At 36.0% G+C, this 17,443-nt stretch overlaps 1 protein-coding gene across 1 annotated transcript in view; it reads left to right on the top strand.

Annotated features, from left to right (window-relative positions):
* LOC142866370 (uncharacterized) overlaps positions 1-16,307 on the top strand; it is a 46,206-nt gene extending 29,899 nt beyond the window's left edge. Inside the window, 1 exon segment of the mRNA XM_075999744.1 lies at positions 15,376-16,307. Within this exon segment, the coding sequence (XP_075855859.1) occupies positions 15,376-16,307 (932 nt within the window).
* Positions 16,308-17,443: the final 1,136 nt, after the last annotated feature.

The following is a 17,443-nucleotide window of genomic DNA, read 5'->3' as shown; positions in this document are numbered from 1 at the left end:
CCACTGCCATGCTGCTGAGCCACCCAGTCTGTGGCTGTGCTCAGCCAGGCAGCCCAGCACCAGCTCCCCACCACCGCACCCCAGTGGCACATTGTGTAGCAAGTGGAGCACCTGGCTGCTGAAAAATCTTTTAAGAATTTGCCTAAAGATCCAGTCAGACATTTAAAATGCAACTTTTGGCTGAGACTGTTGGCCCAAAACGTAATTTCCCAGAACAAAGACCATCTTGTGACAATACATATACCTACATATGTATTTGTCCTGGTCCTACAGGCACATTAATATTAATTAATAATTTGGTCCTATTTCTGTTACATGAAAAAGAGTATTAATACATCTAGGAATAATTGATTCAGCTTATTCAAAAAAAATTTCAGTTATGATGAGTTTCACTTCCAATTATACTATTCAGGTGGGAGACTGTATTGCACAATTTCTGCTAGTACTTAATATGTAAATTAAATCTAATGTTTTAAGACAAGGAGGTTTTGGAAGTACTGGAATAAAAGTATATTAGGAAACTTTTATTAATGACCAAAAACCTCAATTAGAAATTAAGCTAAATGGCAAATCTTTTGGTGGACTTATAGATACTGGAACTGATGTTACAATTTTTCTAAAGATTTGTGGCTAAGGATTGATATATTATAATCATAGATTTAAACAATTGTTTTTTACTATCCTTTTGCAAATATCTGATAGAGAAAAATTTGCCTTCACCATACCTGCTTTAAACAATTAATAGCCAACTAAACGGTATCAATGGAATGAAAGGGAAACAATTCTATACAAAAAATTTTAACAAAAATGATTTAAAACAAAAGTATTAGATTTATTAAAAGATAATTTTGTTTAACTTATTGGTTTTTGAAGCTACTTATATTCAATATATACATGGTCATTAAAATTAATTGGATGTACAAGTTAAAGGTTACAAAACATTTATAAAAGTCTTAACTTACAGGCAAATTGGTTAGAATTATATAGATTTGTTTATAAGATTTTATTAAAATTAACTATCATTGATACACTAATAGAATGAAATTTGGTTTTCTCTTTCAATATAGATTGTCATATGATATGAATAGATATAACAAGATTTTGTATTCACCTTTCAATAAATTGTGAAAATGAAGGCAAAGAAAAAAAGACAGACTCAGCCTGCTTTTTAACTTGTACTATAGTCTGTCTATTAGGTCTTATACTTGTTTGAAAAACTGAGTGTCCTCTCTCAAGGAATGGGATTTTTGCATTTTGAAAAATATTTGAATTATTAGTTTGGCTATAATTTTATAGGAACCTATAAACTTGTTTCATGATGAGAAGAGTCTTATGATAAAAAATTCATGACTTCCTGCTTTTTAAGCTTTCATTAAAATTTAATGTTACTAAAAATAAGAATTCTGGTCAATGCATGTAATTCTACATATAAGATACACCATAGAATAAGATGTTTTTAATAGAAAAAAATATAAAAGAAAAAGAATGTGTTCTTGTTAGAATATATATTTTGTCAAATTCATTGGTTATTTAAAGATTGAATCAAAATAAATTTAAAAACAAAAGAAAAAGAAAATTCAACTTGTGAGTAAGAAAAAGATGTAAGAAGTCAAAGAATATGACATTTTATTTAGAAAGTTTAAGAAAAAGATAATGTAAAGGAAGGATGTTTCATAGAATTTTTTGTCCTAAAATGACTGGTTATTTAGGAAAAAGGAGTTAGGACAAAACACAAAGTTTTAAGGTATGTTTTATAGATGCTGCGTGATACATGCAAGATGGGATAAAGTTTATGAAAGGAAATATATTAGGGAATTTTGACTAAAACAAAGGTTTCTGTTAATATTAATATAAGATGGCATAATCTACTCATCTTAATTCTTTAACATGTTTTCATTTTAATTTAAAAATTATGACTACATAAGGTTCTTTTTTAATTTTGTTAACGAACCTAAAAAACAGCAATAGACTGAAACAAATGAGTGCCAAGATCCTGAAAAACAATATTATTCCTCTTACTAATTCACAAATTCAAATGGCTTATCAGTGAAATCTGGATTGGCAATCAGATATATCTGCTTTTATAGAAAAAATTGATAATCACTGTCCCAAAAATAAATTATTCAGATTTCACATTTAACTCAATAGATATTACCTACAATAGTAAAAAACATACTCATCAAACCTTAAAATATATGTTATTTAAACAAAAAGGGGGAGGTATATGATCCCCCAGAGATAGAATAAATTAAGCCTTATTTAACTTTTTTGAGTTATCATAAAAAAGATACTTTAACAACAGTATAAGGTATTGGAAAGGGAGCCATCCACCAGATTCTTTTCTCGCCAGCCTATCTGGTGGAAAGGTGATACAGAAGAATAAATGGAAAGAAGGATGGGCAAAGGTGTGGGGGAGAGGTTTTGGCTTGTGTTTTGACAGATGATGGACAAACAGTCTGCATTCCAAGCAGAAGAATCAAACCCAGAGTGGAAACACGAGGTGAAAAATGGAAGAGACCACCAGAAGTGAACGAAGCCCTGGCTGAGGGCTTTAAAAGGATGAAAATAAAGAATAGGAAGTGCTGAAGCAAGAAAACATCCCAGCCATCGATCATGACATGCGGACAGCTGAAGAGGATCTATGAAGAAGTGGACAGAAAATTGAAGTTGATGTCTGTACCTAAAACGTCTCTAAACCTCTTTCTTGCTGTGATCTGCATAGTGAGCATGACAGTAAGAATGTCTGATAACCACACTTATCATTACTGGGCCTATATTCCCAATCCAACTTTAAATAAGATTGTCAATTGGGCTGGCATTCCTTTCCTAGTATTTAATAATGATTCTAATTGGCTACCAGGAACTTACGATTATTGTGGTCCAATGAAACTCCATGAATAGGACACTTTAATTAATAAATATGAGTTCAAACAGAAGGCCCTCCCATATGTATTGGTAAAGGTATTCACTGTTTAAAACCTGCTACTCAAATCTGGCTAGTCACCTGCAACTCTACCGGTGACAAAACTAAATCCTGGTTATTTCTTTTAACTGTCTCCTTTTTTTTTGCTTCTGGACATACTACATTTGCATCTACAGATATACCCATCTGTAAGGAGGTAGTAATTTCTGACCCTAAATCCTGGGTACAATGGAGAAATTGTAAAAGTCACATGGGACACATTCTTACTGGGTCACCTTCTTGTGGTTATGTATTAGACTGGAGTCCCCAGGGACATCCTGCCTCATCTTACAAACTTAAAAACTTCATTGGAACAAAACTGCCACCTCGATGTATGTAACAGACACTGACTTTGAAAGTCATATTACATGGCTCAATTATGGCATGAGCACTCCATCTCCCCATAGTTTAGATGACCCTATTCATCAGCAACTGTTGAAATTATTGGCTGCTTTACACCCTTTGCAGTCCTGGATTACCACAAGCACATTAGTTATAAACAGTATCCAAGAATAGAATTTTTAGCCGGGCGTGGTGGCTCACGCCTGTAATCCTAGCACTTTGGGAGGCCGAGGCGGGCGGATTGCTCAAGGTCAGGAGTTCAAAACCAGCCTGAGCGAGACCCCGTCTCTACCAAAAATAGAAATAAATTAATTGACCAACTAAAAATATATATAGAAAAAATTAGCCGGGCATGGTGGTGCATGCCTGTAGTCCCAGCTACTCGGGAGGCTGAGGCAGCAGGATCACTGAGCCCCGGAGATTGAGGTTGCTGTGAGCCAGGCTGATGCCACGGCACTCACTCTAGCCTGGGCAACAAAGTGAGACTCTGTCTCAAAAAAAAAAAAAAAAAAAAAAAAAGAATAGAATTTTTACCTAAACTCTACTCATTATATTCAAGCTTGTGTTAAATTGCCTTACTTATTCATGATTGGACATGCTATCTCTGATGCACCTTCCTTCCTAGTGACTTGTAACAGCTGTTCCTATTTTTCTGTATTGATTGTTTCATAAAATTCAATCCTCATAAAGAAACATTTTATATTCTTAAAGCCAGAACAGGTCTGCGGTTACCTGTTAAAATGAATAGAGTTTGGTAGGGATCCCCAGCAAAGTTTGCTTTGGATAAACTACTTAACCACATTCTTAAACTTACAAAAAGATTTATTGGTCTATTAATAGCAGCTACTTTGCAAATTATTGCTGTCACTGCATCTGCCATCATGGCTGGTGTAGCATTACAAGAAACAGCTCAAACTACTGACTTTGTTCAAAATTGGCATTACAAATCAAATCAATTATGGTTCAATCAGAATCAAATTGACAGCAAATTGGCTGCTTAAGTGGCTGACTTACAACTAGCAGTCACCTTACTGGGAGACCAGGTCATAAGTCTGCAAAAGCAACTTAGGCTCTATTGTGATTGCAATATCACTCAATTTGTATTTCTCTCTCTCTCTCTCTCTCTCTCTCTCTCTCTGTGTGTGTGTATATACACACACATACATAATCAAACTGTATTTCCTTGGGAAAACATTAAAAAACATCTACTCCATCAAGAAAAATCTGACTGAACACTTTAGAAATTTACAACCAAATATATTTAATACTTTCAGTCACAAACTGAATTTGCTCTCTAAAGCTGACGTTTTTAATGACATCTTATCTTGTTTGGAGTCAGGTGATTCACTTTCTTATCTTAAAATCTATAAAAATTCCACCATAATAACTTCTGACATTATTTTAATCATTTACTTGTGCTTATTTATAGTCTGTCAAAAACTCCAAAAAAACAGCAGAGGACTGACACATTACCATGATAGACATACAACTGCATCAACTTATTTCTAATAAAAATAAAAAGGGCCAGGCGCGGTGGCTCACGCCTGTAATCCTAGCTCTTGGGAGGCTGAGGCGGGCGGATTGCTCAAGGTCAGGAGTTCAAAACCAGCCTGAGCAAGAGCGAGACCCCGTCTCTACTATAAGTAGAAAGAAATTAATTGGCCAACTGATATATATATAAAAAATTAGCCGGGCATGGTGGCGCATGGCTGTAGTCCCAGCTACTTGGGAGGCTGAGGCAGGAGGATTGCTCGAGCCCAGGAGTTTGAGGTTGCTGTGAGCTAGGCTGACGCCACGGCACTCACTCTAGCCTGGGCAACAAAGCGAGACTCTGTCTCAAAAAAAAATAAAATAAAATAAAAAGGGGGAATTTCTTGGAAAAATATGTTTGAGTAATTTATTATATGTATCCAATAATGCCATTATTTTATTGTATCACCCTATGTTACTATATTAAATAAAGACAGAAACAGATGTTAGCAGGGTTTTGCCCTGAAGGAATGTGTGAACTCAATGGTTCACTTATCAGAAGCTGTTATCAAAGGTGAGCTTTCATGGCTCTGGTAGGGATGTTTTCCAGAAAGGCTTCCTTGTATCTCAAAATCTGTGAGCTTCCCTCTTTCCTTAAAAGACAAGGCAGGGCAAATATGACTCACAGGATGGGAGCCACTGACAATGAGTGCCGTTTGCCCAGAGTCATGCCCCTGTGTTCTAAACAATCTGTTTTATAATGATCTGTTCCCTGCTCTCTCCTGATCATCTACCTTTAAGTCCACAACAACTCAACCAAAAAAATATAGGGTCACTATGCCTCTTTTGTTATACCTATGTTAATTGATGACTACCTCTTAAAACTTAGAAGTTAGTCCTTGAAAGACTTTGTACCTATTTTTCACCTAGATAGAATTGAAACCCTTTGAGAAGGATTTTGACCCCAACCCACTGTCTGCCATAGTAACTGTATTCACTGATATTTAAATATGTTACCCTGAAACCTAGTAATTAATATCTGTGATTATAAAAATCTATGTAAATCTAACCATGTTGCTAGACATTTATGGGGATATGTCTAGTCTCCTGGATAAGCCCACTGTTATATGTGATCTTTTTATATAAAACTGTAAACTGTACCTTAGTCTCTGTATATTCTTTTATTCTATTTCCTATCAATTTTTTTATCCTCTGTGGTAACCCCTATCTAAGGTGACTTGGCTTGGTGGAGAAAAGCAACTGATCTCCTCATAGCTCTGCCTCAACTCCCCCCCCACATTCTATCCCACCTGGGATGTGAATCATCCCTTTGTCCAGCCTGTCAACACTGCATATGCAACTTGTTTCATTAGTCACTGAGTTGCTATGTCAGATGTCAGATTGTCTATCATGGTACCAAAGTGTTTGTTTTCAAGTAACACTTATTTTACTTAATAATGAACACAGAACATAAGAGTAATAATGTTGGTATACTGTTGTAATTGCTCTCTATTTTTATTTATTTATTATTAGATTTTTTTTAATTTCAGCATATAATGGGGGTAAAGATTTTAAGATTTCAATAAATGCCCTTTCTCCCCTCCCCCCACAAGTCTGAGTCTCCAGCATGGCCATCCCCCAGATGGTGCACATCTCACTCATTATGTATGTATATACCCTCCCCCTCCCCCCTGCCCAATACCCTATTACCATAGCACCTATGTTTCCACTTAGGTACTGCTCAGTTAATACCAGTTTGCTGGTGAGTATATGTGGTGCTTGTTTTTCCATTCTTCGGATACTATATTTTTTCTTTCAAAAAAATATGAGTACAAACATTTTTATCACATTTAATATCTTTGTATCTCCCTAGCAAGGGTTAGAGGTACACCCTTCCCCTCCATGAGGGTCAAGGCATCCCTCATTTGTGGGTCTACCCCCAAACTCTTGAATCCCCGGTGAACACTACCACCATTTGAGCATCGTAGTGTTAATCATTCAGTACCAATTTGAAGGTGAGTACAATGTGGAGCCCATTCTTCCAATCTTGTGTCACTTCACTTCAGATATGGGCTCACTCAACCCAGGAAAATATAAGTGGTGCTAGCTCATTGTCATTTCTTAAAATTGACTGATAGGTCATTAAAAACATATAGCAAATATTAATAATCCACTAATGAATTGATGGGCTCTTGGGTGTTTTTTATTTTTTTACTTTAAAATTGTAACATGCTCATTAATTTTATTTCATCAGTATTTGTATCTTCAGAGGTGTAGGTTCTTATCAAATAATCAACAGGTGTCCTGAAAATTTCATCAAACTATAGGAGGCCCCTTTAAGAAAGCCCATGGAGGGGGTAAACTGTAATGCAGATTAAAGCTAATTACAGGCCGGGCTGCGGTGGCTCACGCCTGTAATCCTAGCTCTCTGGGAGGCCGAGGCAGGCGGATTGCTTGAGGTCAGGAGTTCGAAACCAGCCTGAGCAAAAGCGAGACCCCATCTCTACTATAAATAGAAAGAAATTAATTGGCCAACTAATATATATATACAAAAAATTAGCCGGGCATGGTGGCGAATGCCTGTAGTCCCAGCTACTTGGGAGGCTGAGGCAGGAGGATTGCTTGAGCCAGGAGTTTGAGGTTGCTGTGAGCTAGACTGACGCCACGGCACTCACTCTAGCCTGGGCAATAAAGTGAGACTCTGTCTTAAAAAAAAAAAAAAAAAGCTAATTACATATTAATTACACTTAGGATACCTTAGGTCACTTTGTAAATCTTATTATGCCTTGTCTGGGGAAACATTAGATTGATAAAGGATTCCCTCCTTCCTCAGGTTTAGAAGTGGCTCAGGGTAGAATTAAAGGTTGAGCAGCCTTATCCATCTCCCCAGGTGTAGCAATTGCTGGAAACACCACCAAAACAGGGCACCATTGTCCCCAGAAGATCCAAGATCCTAACTATCTGCCTAAGATTTGTAAATCCTTTTGAAAGATTTTTTAAAAGGTTATTTTTTAAGAAATACTTTTTTTTTGAGACAGAGTCTTGCTTTGTTGCCCAGGCTAGAGTGAGTGCCGTAGCGTCAACATAGCTCACAGCAACCTCAAACTCCTGGGCTCAAGCAATCCTCCTGCCTCAGCCTCCCGAGTAGCTGGGAATACAGGCATGCGCCACCATACCCGGCTAATTTTTTGTATATATATTAGTTGGTCAATTAATTTCTTTCTATTTCTAGTAGAGACGGGGGTCTCGCTCTTGCTCAGGCTGGTTTCGAACTCCTGACCTTGAGCAATCCACCCGCCTCGGCCTCCCAGAGTGCTAGGATTACAGGCGTGAGCCACTGCGCCTGGCTACAGTGCACTCTTTATTACAAATAGGGCTGTTTAGACTTCTTCCTTCTTCAAAGCTAATTATTAATTATCTAGATAACTTGTATGTGAAAGTTATGATTTGTTTACTTATATACAGTAACGACTTTATGTGTGCCTTTGGAATCTCTCAGTGGATTGGCACTCTGCACATCACATTCTGCTTTAATTGAGTAATAAAAGGATTTTCTTTTAATTCTCTTTTAACTTTGTGGAGAGGTTTTCTTATTTGGAGACTCTTTACTTTTAGTATTTCCTGAACACTTTCCAGAATTAAAAATGCAACATAAACATAAAATGTGCCCACCACTTCTACATTTGAAGGGCTTTGAACACTAGATTCCTTTTTGAGCTTCCAGTCTGTAACCTGAAACTCTGCAGCACAGAGCTTCACTGTCCCCACATCTGCACACAGTAAGTTCTCTATGCCTCTTTGGTGTCTACTGTCCCTCTAGAGCATACTTAGATCTGATTCCTGTGAATACACTCTCATAGGATAATAATCAGTAGTTCTATCCTTTCTCTAAATGCATCTCACATCTTTAGAACTGAAATGGTTTCGGAGACCATGGGGCTCAGACTCAAATGGGAACAAGATAATGCACTCTGGGTTGGACACATAAACTCCCTTTCTGCCTTCTCTTCTTGCCCAAATGCCAGGAAATGGGCAGTGAGTCCTACTGAATCCATGCCTCTCTAGAGACCTAAACCTGCAGCTCTGAATTCTGAATCCAAAGTCTGAGGTTCCTCAGGATGCACTAGAGCAGGTTCCAAAGAAGAATTTCTCTTCCTGTTTTCCTCCCCTCCCTGTCAAAGCAAAGAATACACAAGTTTGATCAAACTAGACCTGGCCTGAACCTGGAATTCACAACACAGAGACATACATTGGACTGAGGATGTTCCAAAGTCTCAGGGGAGGCCTATGCTGCAGTGTAAGAGATCAACATGGACTTGTAAGTTGACTTTGAAAGGATCCTTTTGGGGTGAGTGTAGACAATGTTTTAGATCTTGTGTAGTATTGTATTATAGTTGTATGTGAAGAATGGAAATGCTGGCACCACATCTAAATTTTTCTGTAAATTATGGGACACTTACTAGTCACCTTTTGTGGAATAATAAGGATTAAATCACACAATGTAAAGGCTTCTCCACAGTGCAACAAACCATACTTCTAATCAAATAGCACATGCTCAGTAGACATTGCATTATGCTGCTCTTCACTTTGGATATTAGGTATATGTTGTGATGAGTGTTGGGCAAAAGGCAGTATGTACGCAGTGCTTGCTGTCTCTACCTGAGTGCTACTAATAATGGATTCAGGTTGACCAACAGCAGCACTAAAAGGGGACCTGACAAAGAACCCAAATAGTGTATACCTTCCACACCAGCCGAGCACAATTCTTAGAGTGAGGCGCACATTATCACATCATTTACATTCACATTGATGTTTCAGAGACAATTTTAAAGTAATTACCTCTCAACCCAGACTTTCAATTAGGATAACCTGGCTAGATTGAAGAAACACCATCACCTGCGTGTTGGGCTGGGTGGGAACATCCATGTGGTTTTAATTGTGCCCCACATAATTCTAATTTGATACCAGGGTCAAGCATTAGGACTTCTGCATATATTCATGTGAATTGAGTTTTGCCTTTGTTCTTGAAGAAAGTCACAGGTTCTGCTCTCTTGGGTTTGGTAGAGGCAGATCAGTATGGTCCATATTTCCATTCCTGTTGCAGAAACTCCTGGCACCTGTAGCAGGGGGAGGTAACCGGAAGAAAAGACAGGAGAACCTCCCATTTTGGTCTCCATGAATGGGCTGATCATAGCCGACTCTTTACTGTGAGCAAGAATAAGTGAGTGTAGCCCTTCTGCATTTTATGTTCCTCCTGCTTGTGAGTGTGATGGAAACAAGGGAAGAAATTGTGCTGACTCCATTAAGGAAAGTCTCAAGATTTAATTCTAATTGTTCCACACAATCTCACATGAAAAGAAATTTCAGAGTAGGAGAAGAAGAAGAAGAAATGGCTGGTTATCAGGTAAGTGTGGCCCAGATTTGGCATTGTGTCCACTATTTCTTCCAGATAGTCATATAGAATGTCAATTTTTTGAACCTGTAAACCTTTACTTCTTTACTTCTGATGTGTATAGCTAACAAGTTTTGTAACCACATATTTTTATTTCTTCTTATGGTAGTCAACGTTTTCTAGGAAATCCTTCCTTCCTATATTACAATGCCTACTGTACATTCTCTCACACAAGCTTCTTACTACAATAACCATGTTTTCTAAGAAATATATGGCATATAATATTAGAAATGTTCCCATCGTGAGAGGTCAAGATAGAATAGTATGAATGTTTGAGATTCCCATTGGGGATAGGATAGAGTCTTTGGATTTGAGTGAGGAAGGGAAACAGGTACTCTAAAGTTTGATCCAGATACTTCATCATCTCTACATAATATATTATTAGGAAAGTTCAGAAAGAAGATAGCATTGATTGCCTAGGATAACCAGAAAATTATGGAAAAATTATAACATAAAAGACTTGTTCCATTTGATGCTAAAGTATTTACATACATTATTAAAGATAAAACATGGGAAGTATCTGTATCTGAAATTTGGATAAATCTGATGATTCTTCATGGTTACATATTGTTGGACACTACCATCCCAGCAGTGATTTTGTATCCTCCTCTTTGCAACAATGCCTAACACCAATTCATTCTGCTAAAGTTATGCTAATTTCATTCACTTGCTTAACATGCTTTCTGACAGATTCATCCAATATAAAGTTAATTGTTTTTTTGTTTATCATTAAGAGTCTTGTGGAGATTTACTTTCTGATGTGCATGAGCCATCACATTTAATCTAGAAGCTCTAATTTCTTCTTATAGCTTGCTTTGAAAACTGAGGGATATTATCTGTGTTCTGTTCAGATGAACTGAGATATATTCAAAGTCTACCACTTACTGGATATTGACAAATTACTCTCCTTAGGCAAGAAGCATTGTTGTCAGTAGTTATATTATGTGAAATGCAGAGATTCAGACCCCACCCCAGATCGCCTGAATCAGAAGCTGTATTTTAACAAAATCTCCAGTTCTTTACTGTACTTGTAAAAATTATGTGATACCTTCTAACTCTCTATGATCCTGTATGTGAGAAATATGCACAATTTATTGATGTGATATAAATATAACACCCAAAAATTTATATTACTGTAGTAGGGGCCTTAATTTTGTATTAAATACTTTATCATCCATAGAAGAATCATATGCACACAGATTCATACATCTTTTTTGATCTTCATTCCAGCGGATAAGAGAATACGTTCAAGAATATCAATGTGCTAGAGAATATCTTATTGGATAATTCCAGTACTTCATGTGTCAGAAACAGTTCTCACAACTCATTTTCCTTGTAGTCAAGTGAATAACTCTCTCTATGGCCACTTGGGAAATATGTGTCTTTTTACAGGAGATGGTGACATTTCAGGATGTGGCTGTAGAATTCTCTCCAGAGGAGTGGGCATGCCTTGACAATGCTCAGCGGAATTTGTATAGGGATGTGATGTTAGAGAACTATGGAAACCTGTTCTCCCTTGGTGAGGATCACTTATATACAGAATTTCTATTCCACATTAAGGCCATTCTTTTTTTACTAATAGTTTCTTAAAAGTTTCTACTTTACATGAATAAATTTTATTGTATTTTGTTTTATTTTATTTATTTATATTTTAGCATGTTATGGGGATACAAGGGTTAAGGTCACTTATATTGCCCATGCCCCCCTCCCCCCTCAAATAAGACCTTCAAACATGTCCAATCCCCTAACGTTGCACATCTTACACATTGTCGTTGTATATACCTATCCCCTCCTCCCCCCTCCCACCCTCCCAACACCAGATAAATGATTCCTATATGTCCACATAAGTGTTGATCCGTTAATACCAATTTGCTGGTGAGCACAGGTGGTGCTGGTTTTTCCATTCTTGAGATACTTCACTTAGTAGAATGGGTTCCAGCTGTATCCAGGAATATACGAGAGGTGCTATATCATCATTGTTTCTTAAAACTGAGTAGTATTCCATGGTATACATATACCTCATTTTATTAATCCATTCATGAATTGATGGGCACTTGGGTTGTTTCCATAGCTTCACAATTGTGAATTGTGCTGCTATAAACATTCGAGTGCAGGTGTCTTTTCATAAAATGACTTTTGATCTTTTGGGTAGATGCTCAGTAATTGAATTGCTGGATCAAATGGTAGATCTACTTGTATCGCTTTGAGGTTTCTTCATATTGCTTTCCACAGAGGCTGAATCAGTTTGCAGTCCCATTAGCAGTATAGGAGTGTTCCTATCTCCAAATCTATGCCAATATTTATTGTTAGGGGACTTTTTACTGGAAGGTCATTCTTAGTGGAGATAAGTGATATCTTATTGCAGTATGTTCAACATCTCTGATCATCAGGGAAATGCAAATCATTTTATTCCTTCTGTATTTTTATTTTCAGATCTGTTGTATGTCTATTTTGTATAATATTAGAATCCAAGGTTCAGAATAACATGGCAGCATTTCAATTTCTCTACATTCTCAACATATGTATGTACGTATGTATGTGTATATATATTTACTTATTTAAAAGTTCTCAATGTAATCAAAAAGTCCCCAAACAGCAAATGCTGGCGTGGATGCGGAGACAGAAGAACACTTCTACACTGCTGGTGGGATTGCAAACTAGTTCAACGTCTGTGGAAAGCAATGTGCATGAATTTCATATCCATACTTTTAAAGAAAATTTGAAGATTTTGGTGCATAAAATAAAATCATTAGATGTCTCATGTTATCTTGAACCTTTCCCTTTGTTGGGATTTCACACTAGATTAGTGGTTACTCTAGAAATCAGGGTATAAAATTGTTGTCTGCACCTTGGAATAGAATTTCCAACACTTATTTATTTGGTGCTAGTGGGAATTGGTGCTCTAGTCATAAATTAGATCAATTTTTTATCATTCTACAGGGTCTATGAGAAAGTAATATGTTGCAAAGGAATTTTCTAGAATCTTCACTAATGTTCTCTCTACTAAGGATAGTACTGCATTAGTAATTGGAAACTCTTCAGCAAGAGTCATGTGAAATTTCTCTAATGAAACAGGTCTTGCCAAGTCAAAGCCAGAGCTGATCACATGCCTGGAGCAAAGGATAGAACCCTGGATTATGAAGAAAGAGGAAACAACAGGTAAACATCCAGGCAGGTGAGATTCAGTGAAGCAGATTAACAAATGTTAGAGAGCCAAAACTCAAGGAGGAAGGCAGATATTAAATAGTGGGTTTGAATATTCTGTTCTTTGGAAATGATTTTTAGAAGGACATCTTCTGTCCCACGCTCTTAAACTCTCTAAGAACTCTACCCATGCAGTGATCTTCCTCAGAATTCAGTGAGAGCCAAACTTCTTGTCATGGCTTATAAGGGACTACATTATCTTTTAGCATGTCTATTGGTTAGGAGTTATGGGACCATCTGTGCATATTTTGAAGACCATGACATTAAACCATCTTTTGATAGCCTTTCGCTCTCCTGCTCTTTCTGGAGTACAGTGGCTGATCATAGCTCACTGCAACCTCAAAACTATGGGCTCCAGAGATCCTACAACCTCTGTCTTCCAAGTAACTAGATCTATGGGCATGAGCTACCATTTTGTTATTATTATTTTCTTATAAAAATGGAGTCTCCTCATGTTACTAGGGCTGGTATCAAGATCCTGGCTTCCTTCTTGCTTGGTCTCCCAAGGTGCTGGGATTCTAAAGGTGATCCTCCATGCCCAGGTCCATGTTTTAAGTTCTTTTTGATGCCTCATTTCTGAAATGTGTAAAGGGGAATAGTGAAGATGTTGGGATTTGTTTCTGGAATACAAGAAACACTAGGGAAAGATATTTATATTTTCTGCATCATGATTTCCAATTCTATATTTTCAGAGGCCATCCTACAGAAAGTCAGATTCACTAATTTTGTACAAATGCATATCCTCTTCCTAAATGTAAAAATATCTAATGTTATTTGACTTAAAATAATCTTTTTCTAGTATAAAATGAGAGTAAAATTTCAACTTTATTATACCCAAATACTCAAACTATAATATAGTTTATTTTCTCTGTTCACCTTATATAATTCTTAAATACACTGTCTCATTCAGTGCTTCAAATAACTGAATATGTTTATACTCCCAATTGATATATAATACTTTGATAACTTATGTTCCATAATTTCCTCCTATTTAGTAGCATCAGAAATGTGTCACTCATGTGTGTGTGTGCATATATTTCTGTGTGGGGTGCTTAATGGGTGGAAGTCTCCACAAATAATATTTGTATAACTGCATAAATTTATTGTACACACTGTAGTGATCTGATGTGTGTATGAATGGTAAAACAATATAATTAAGGTAATAAACATATCCATCATCTCACATATTTATCATTTAATTATAGTGAGAACATTTATTAATAGTGAGTTCTATGGTCTTAAAAATTTTAAGCGTATAAAACATTATTAATAACTCTAATCATGTTGCCATAGAATAGATCTCCAAGATCTATTCATCTTATAACTAAAAGATTTTACCCTTAAAATCTTCTCATTTTTCCTTACTCTACACCCTGGAAACCACTGTTGTACTCTTTACTTTTGTAAATTCAGCTTTAAAAAAATTATCTATAGCAGTATTTATCTTTCTGGGAATGGCTGATTTTACTTAGCATAATGCCTCCTATGTCCATCCATGTTGTTGAAATGGCAGGATATTTATCATTTTCATGGCTTAGTAATATTATATGGTATTTGTTTGTACAGTCATTTTTTATTCTATTCATCAAAGCAGGCATTTAGTTTGTTTCCATTTTCTTGGCTAATGTGCATAATGCTGCAATATATATGGGGGTGCAGAATCTTCTTCAGATACTGAGTTTACATGAGTATACTCATAGGTAGAATTGGTGAATGACGAGGCAGTTGTATTATTTACATTTTTTAACAAATCTGTATGATGACACTATCCATTTATAATCAATAACAGTCTACAGGGATGGATTTCCTGCACACTCTTGTCCTCACTTATTATGTCTCTTGTTTTGGATATTAGCCATTTTAAAAATCTACAAATGTGAAGAATGTGGCAAAGCCTTTACACGGTGCACACACCTTACTCGACATAAAAGAATCCATTCTGGAGAGAAAGCCTACAAATGTGAAGAATGTGGCAAAGCCTTTTCCCAGTCCTCAATCCTTATTCAACATAAAAGAATACATACTGGAGAGAAACCCTACAAATGTGAAGAATGTGGCAAAACCTTTACATGGTGCGCACACCTTACTCGACATAAAAGAATCCATAATGGAGAGAAACCCTACAAATGTGAAGAATGTGGCAAAGCCTTTTCCCAGTCCTCAAACCTTATTCAACATAAAAGAATCCATACTGGAGAGAAACCCTACAAATGTGAAGAATGTGGTAAAGCCTTCACCCAGTGTACAAAACTTACTCTACATAAAAGAATTCATATCGGAGAGAAACGATACAAATGCAAGGAATGTGGCAAAGCCTTTACCTGGTCCACAAATCTTACTCAACATAAAAGAATTCATACAGGAGAGAAACCCTACAAATGTGAAGAATGTGGCAAAGCCTTTAACCATTCCTCAATCCTTACTCGACATAAAAGAATCCACACAGGAGAGAAACCCTACAAATGTGAGGAATGTGTCAAAGCCTTTACCCAGTGCACAAACCTTACTCGACATAAAAGGATTCATACTGGAGAGAAACCCTTCAAATGTGAAGAATGTGGCAAAGCCTTTACTTGGTGCACACACCTTACTCAACATAAAAGAATTCATACTGGAGAGAAACCCTAGAAAAGTATAGAATCTGGCAAAGCCTTTATCCAGCTAAAAGACCTCACTCTACATAAATGAATCCATAGAGCAGAGAAACCATACAAATGTGAGGAATGTGGCAAAGCATTTTCCCAGTGCTCACACCTTAATCTACATAAAAGAATTCCTATCACTGAAAAATTTTACGAATTGAGATTTGTGGCAAAGTCTTTAATATTTGTTCACATCTTATTCAACATCAAAGAAATCATACTAGAAAAAAGTTAGATCAATGTAATGAGTATGTAAGTGCTTTACCAATGTATTTGCCTTAAAATGCACAACAGTACTGAAACTTAAATAGAATGATGTAGACTGCTGACAATACCTTTAGTTATAACGGATCTTACCGGATATGGGAGAACTTACACTGAATGAAATGCTCCAATATATTCTAAATATTGCTCAACATCAGAAAAATATTAAAGAATAGAAACCTTACAAATATAATGAATGTGAAAAAATATTTATGCAAAAGATATACCTTAGAGAACACAAAAACAATTGATACTTAAAACTACTTTAATAAATTTCAGAATGCAATTAATCAAGAATCAAGTATAAACATATATCCGATGACTCGCAGTGCAATACACTAATGCACTAACACATTCACACATTTCTTTAAACCAGGTTGTTCATTATAAAGAACTACCCAGTTAAAATAGTTAGTTGATTTATTTGTATGTTAGCTTTAATACGAGAGAGATTTTCTGAGAGTTATAATTACATGTAAAATATACTTTCTTGTCAATGTGGGGTGAAATTGTAATAAAGTATAATTTTGTTTTGCTATTTGTGACAAGCAAATAGTGATATTATTCAACTTTAAATACAATCGATGGTATGCTTTCATTCTTGGCGTGCATGTGAATGTGTGTGGTTAATGATAGCTACATCACTTTTATAAGAGGTCTTTCTCTATTAAGTAGGCATTATTCATGTACTTTTCTATGAAAAATTAAAAACACTGAAATGTAAGATTTACTAAATTGAGAGGTACTATGGAGTTTTCTTATAACAAACAGTATTTTAAGTGATGTATGATGTTGGTATACAGACTAATATTCTCCTCATAATCAGAATGAAAAAATTACAATATGAAAAATAACTTGTTTTAATATCGCACATTACGATAATAAAATAAAATGAAATTTGGAATGTTTTTAGATTGCATGTGAACTTAATTTGTTTCATTAAATTAAAAATATTTTCAATATGTCAAACATGTTGTAGATAGAATGAAGTGTTATTTTGCACCAACATTAATCTATCCCATGTTACTCAATATTGGAGGTAATGGATTACAAAAATGTACTGTTGGGTTACACAGTACAAAGACATCATTTGTGATCCTTTTTATT

The sequence above is a fragment of the Microcebus murinus genome, unplaced genomic scaffold (genome assembly GCF_040939455.1).
Source record: "Microcebus murinus isolate Inina unplaced genomic scaffold, M.murinus_Inina_mat1.0 scaf004_hap2_Mmur4.0, whole genome shotgun sequence".
Lineage (NCBI taxonomy): Eukaryota > Metazoa > Chordata > Mammalia > Primates > Cheirogaleidae > Microcebus > Microcebus murinus.
Note: the sequence above shows the minus strand (reverse complement) of the source record. Positions and strands in the feature narration are given on the sequence as shown.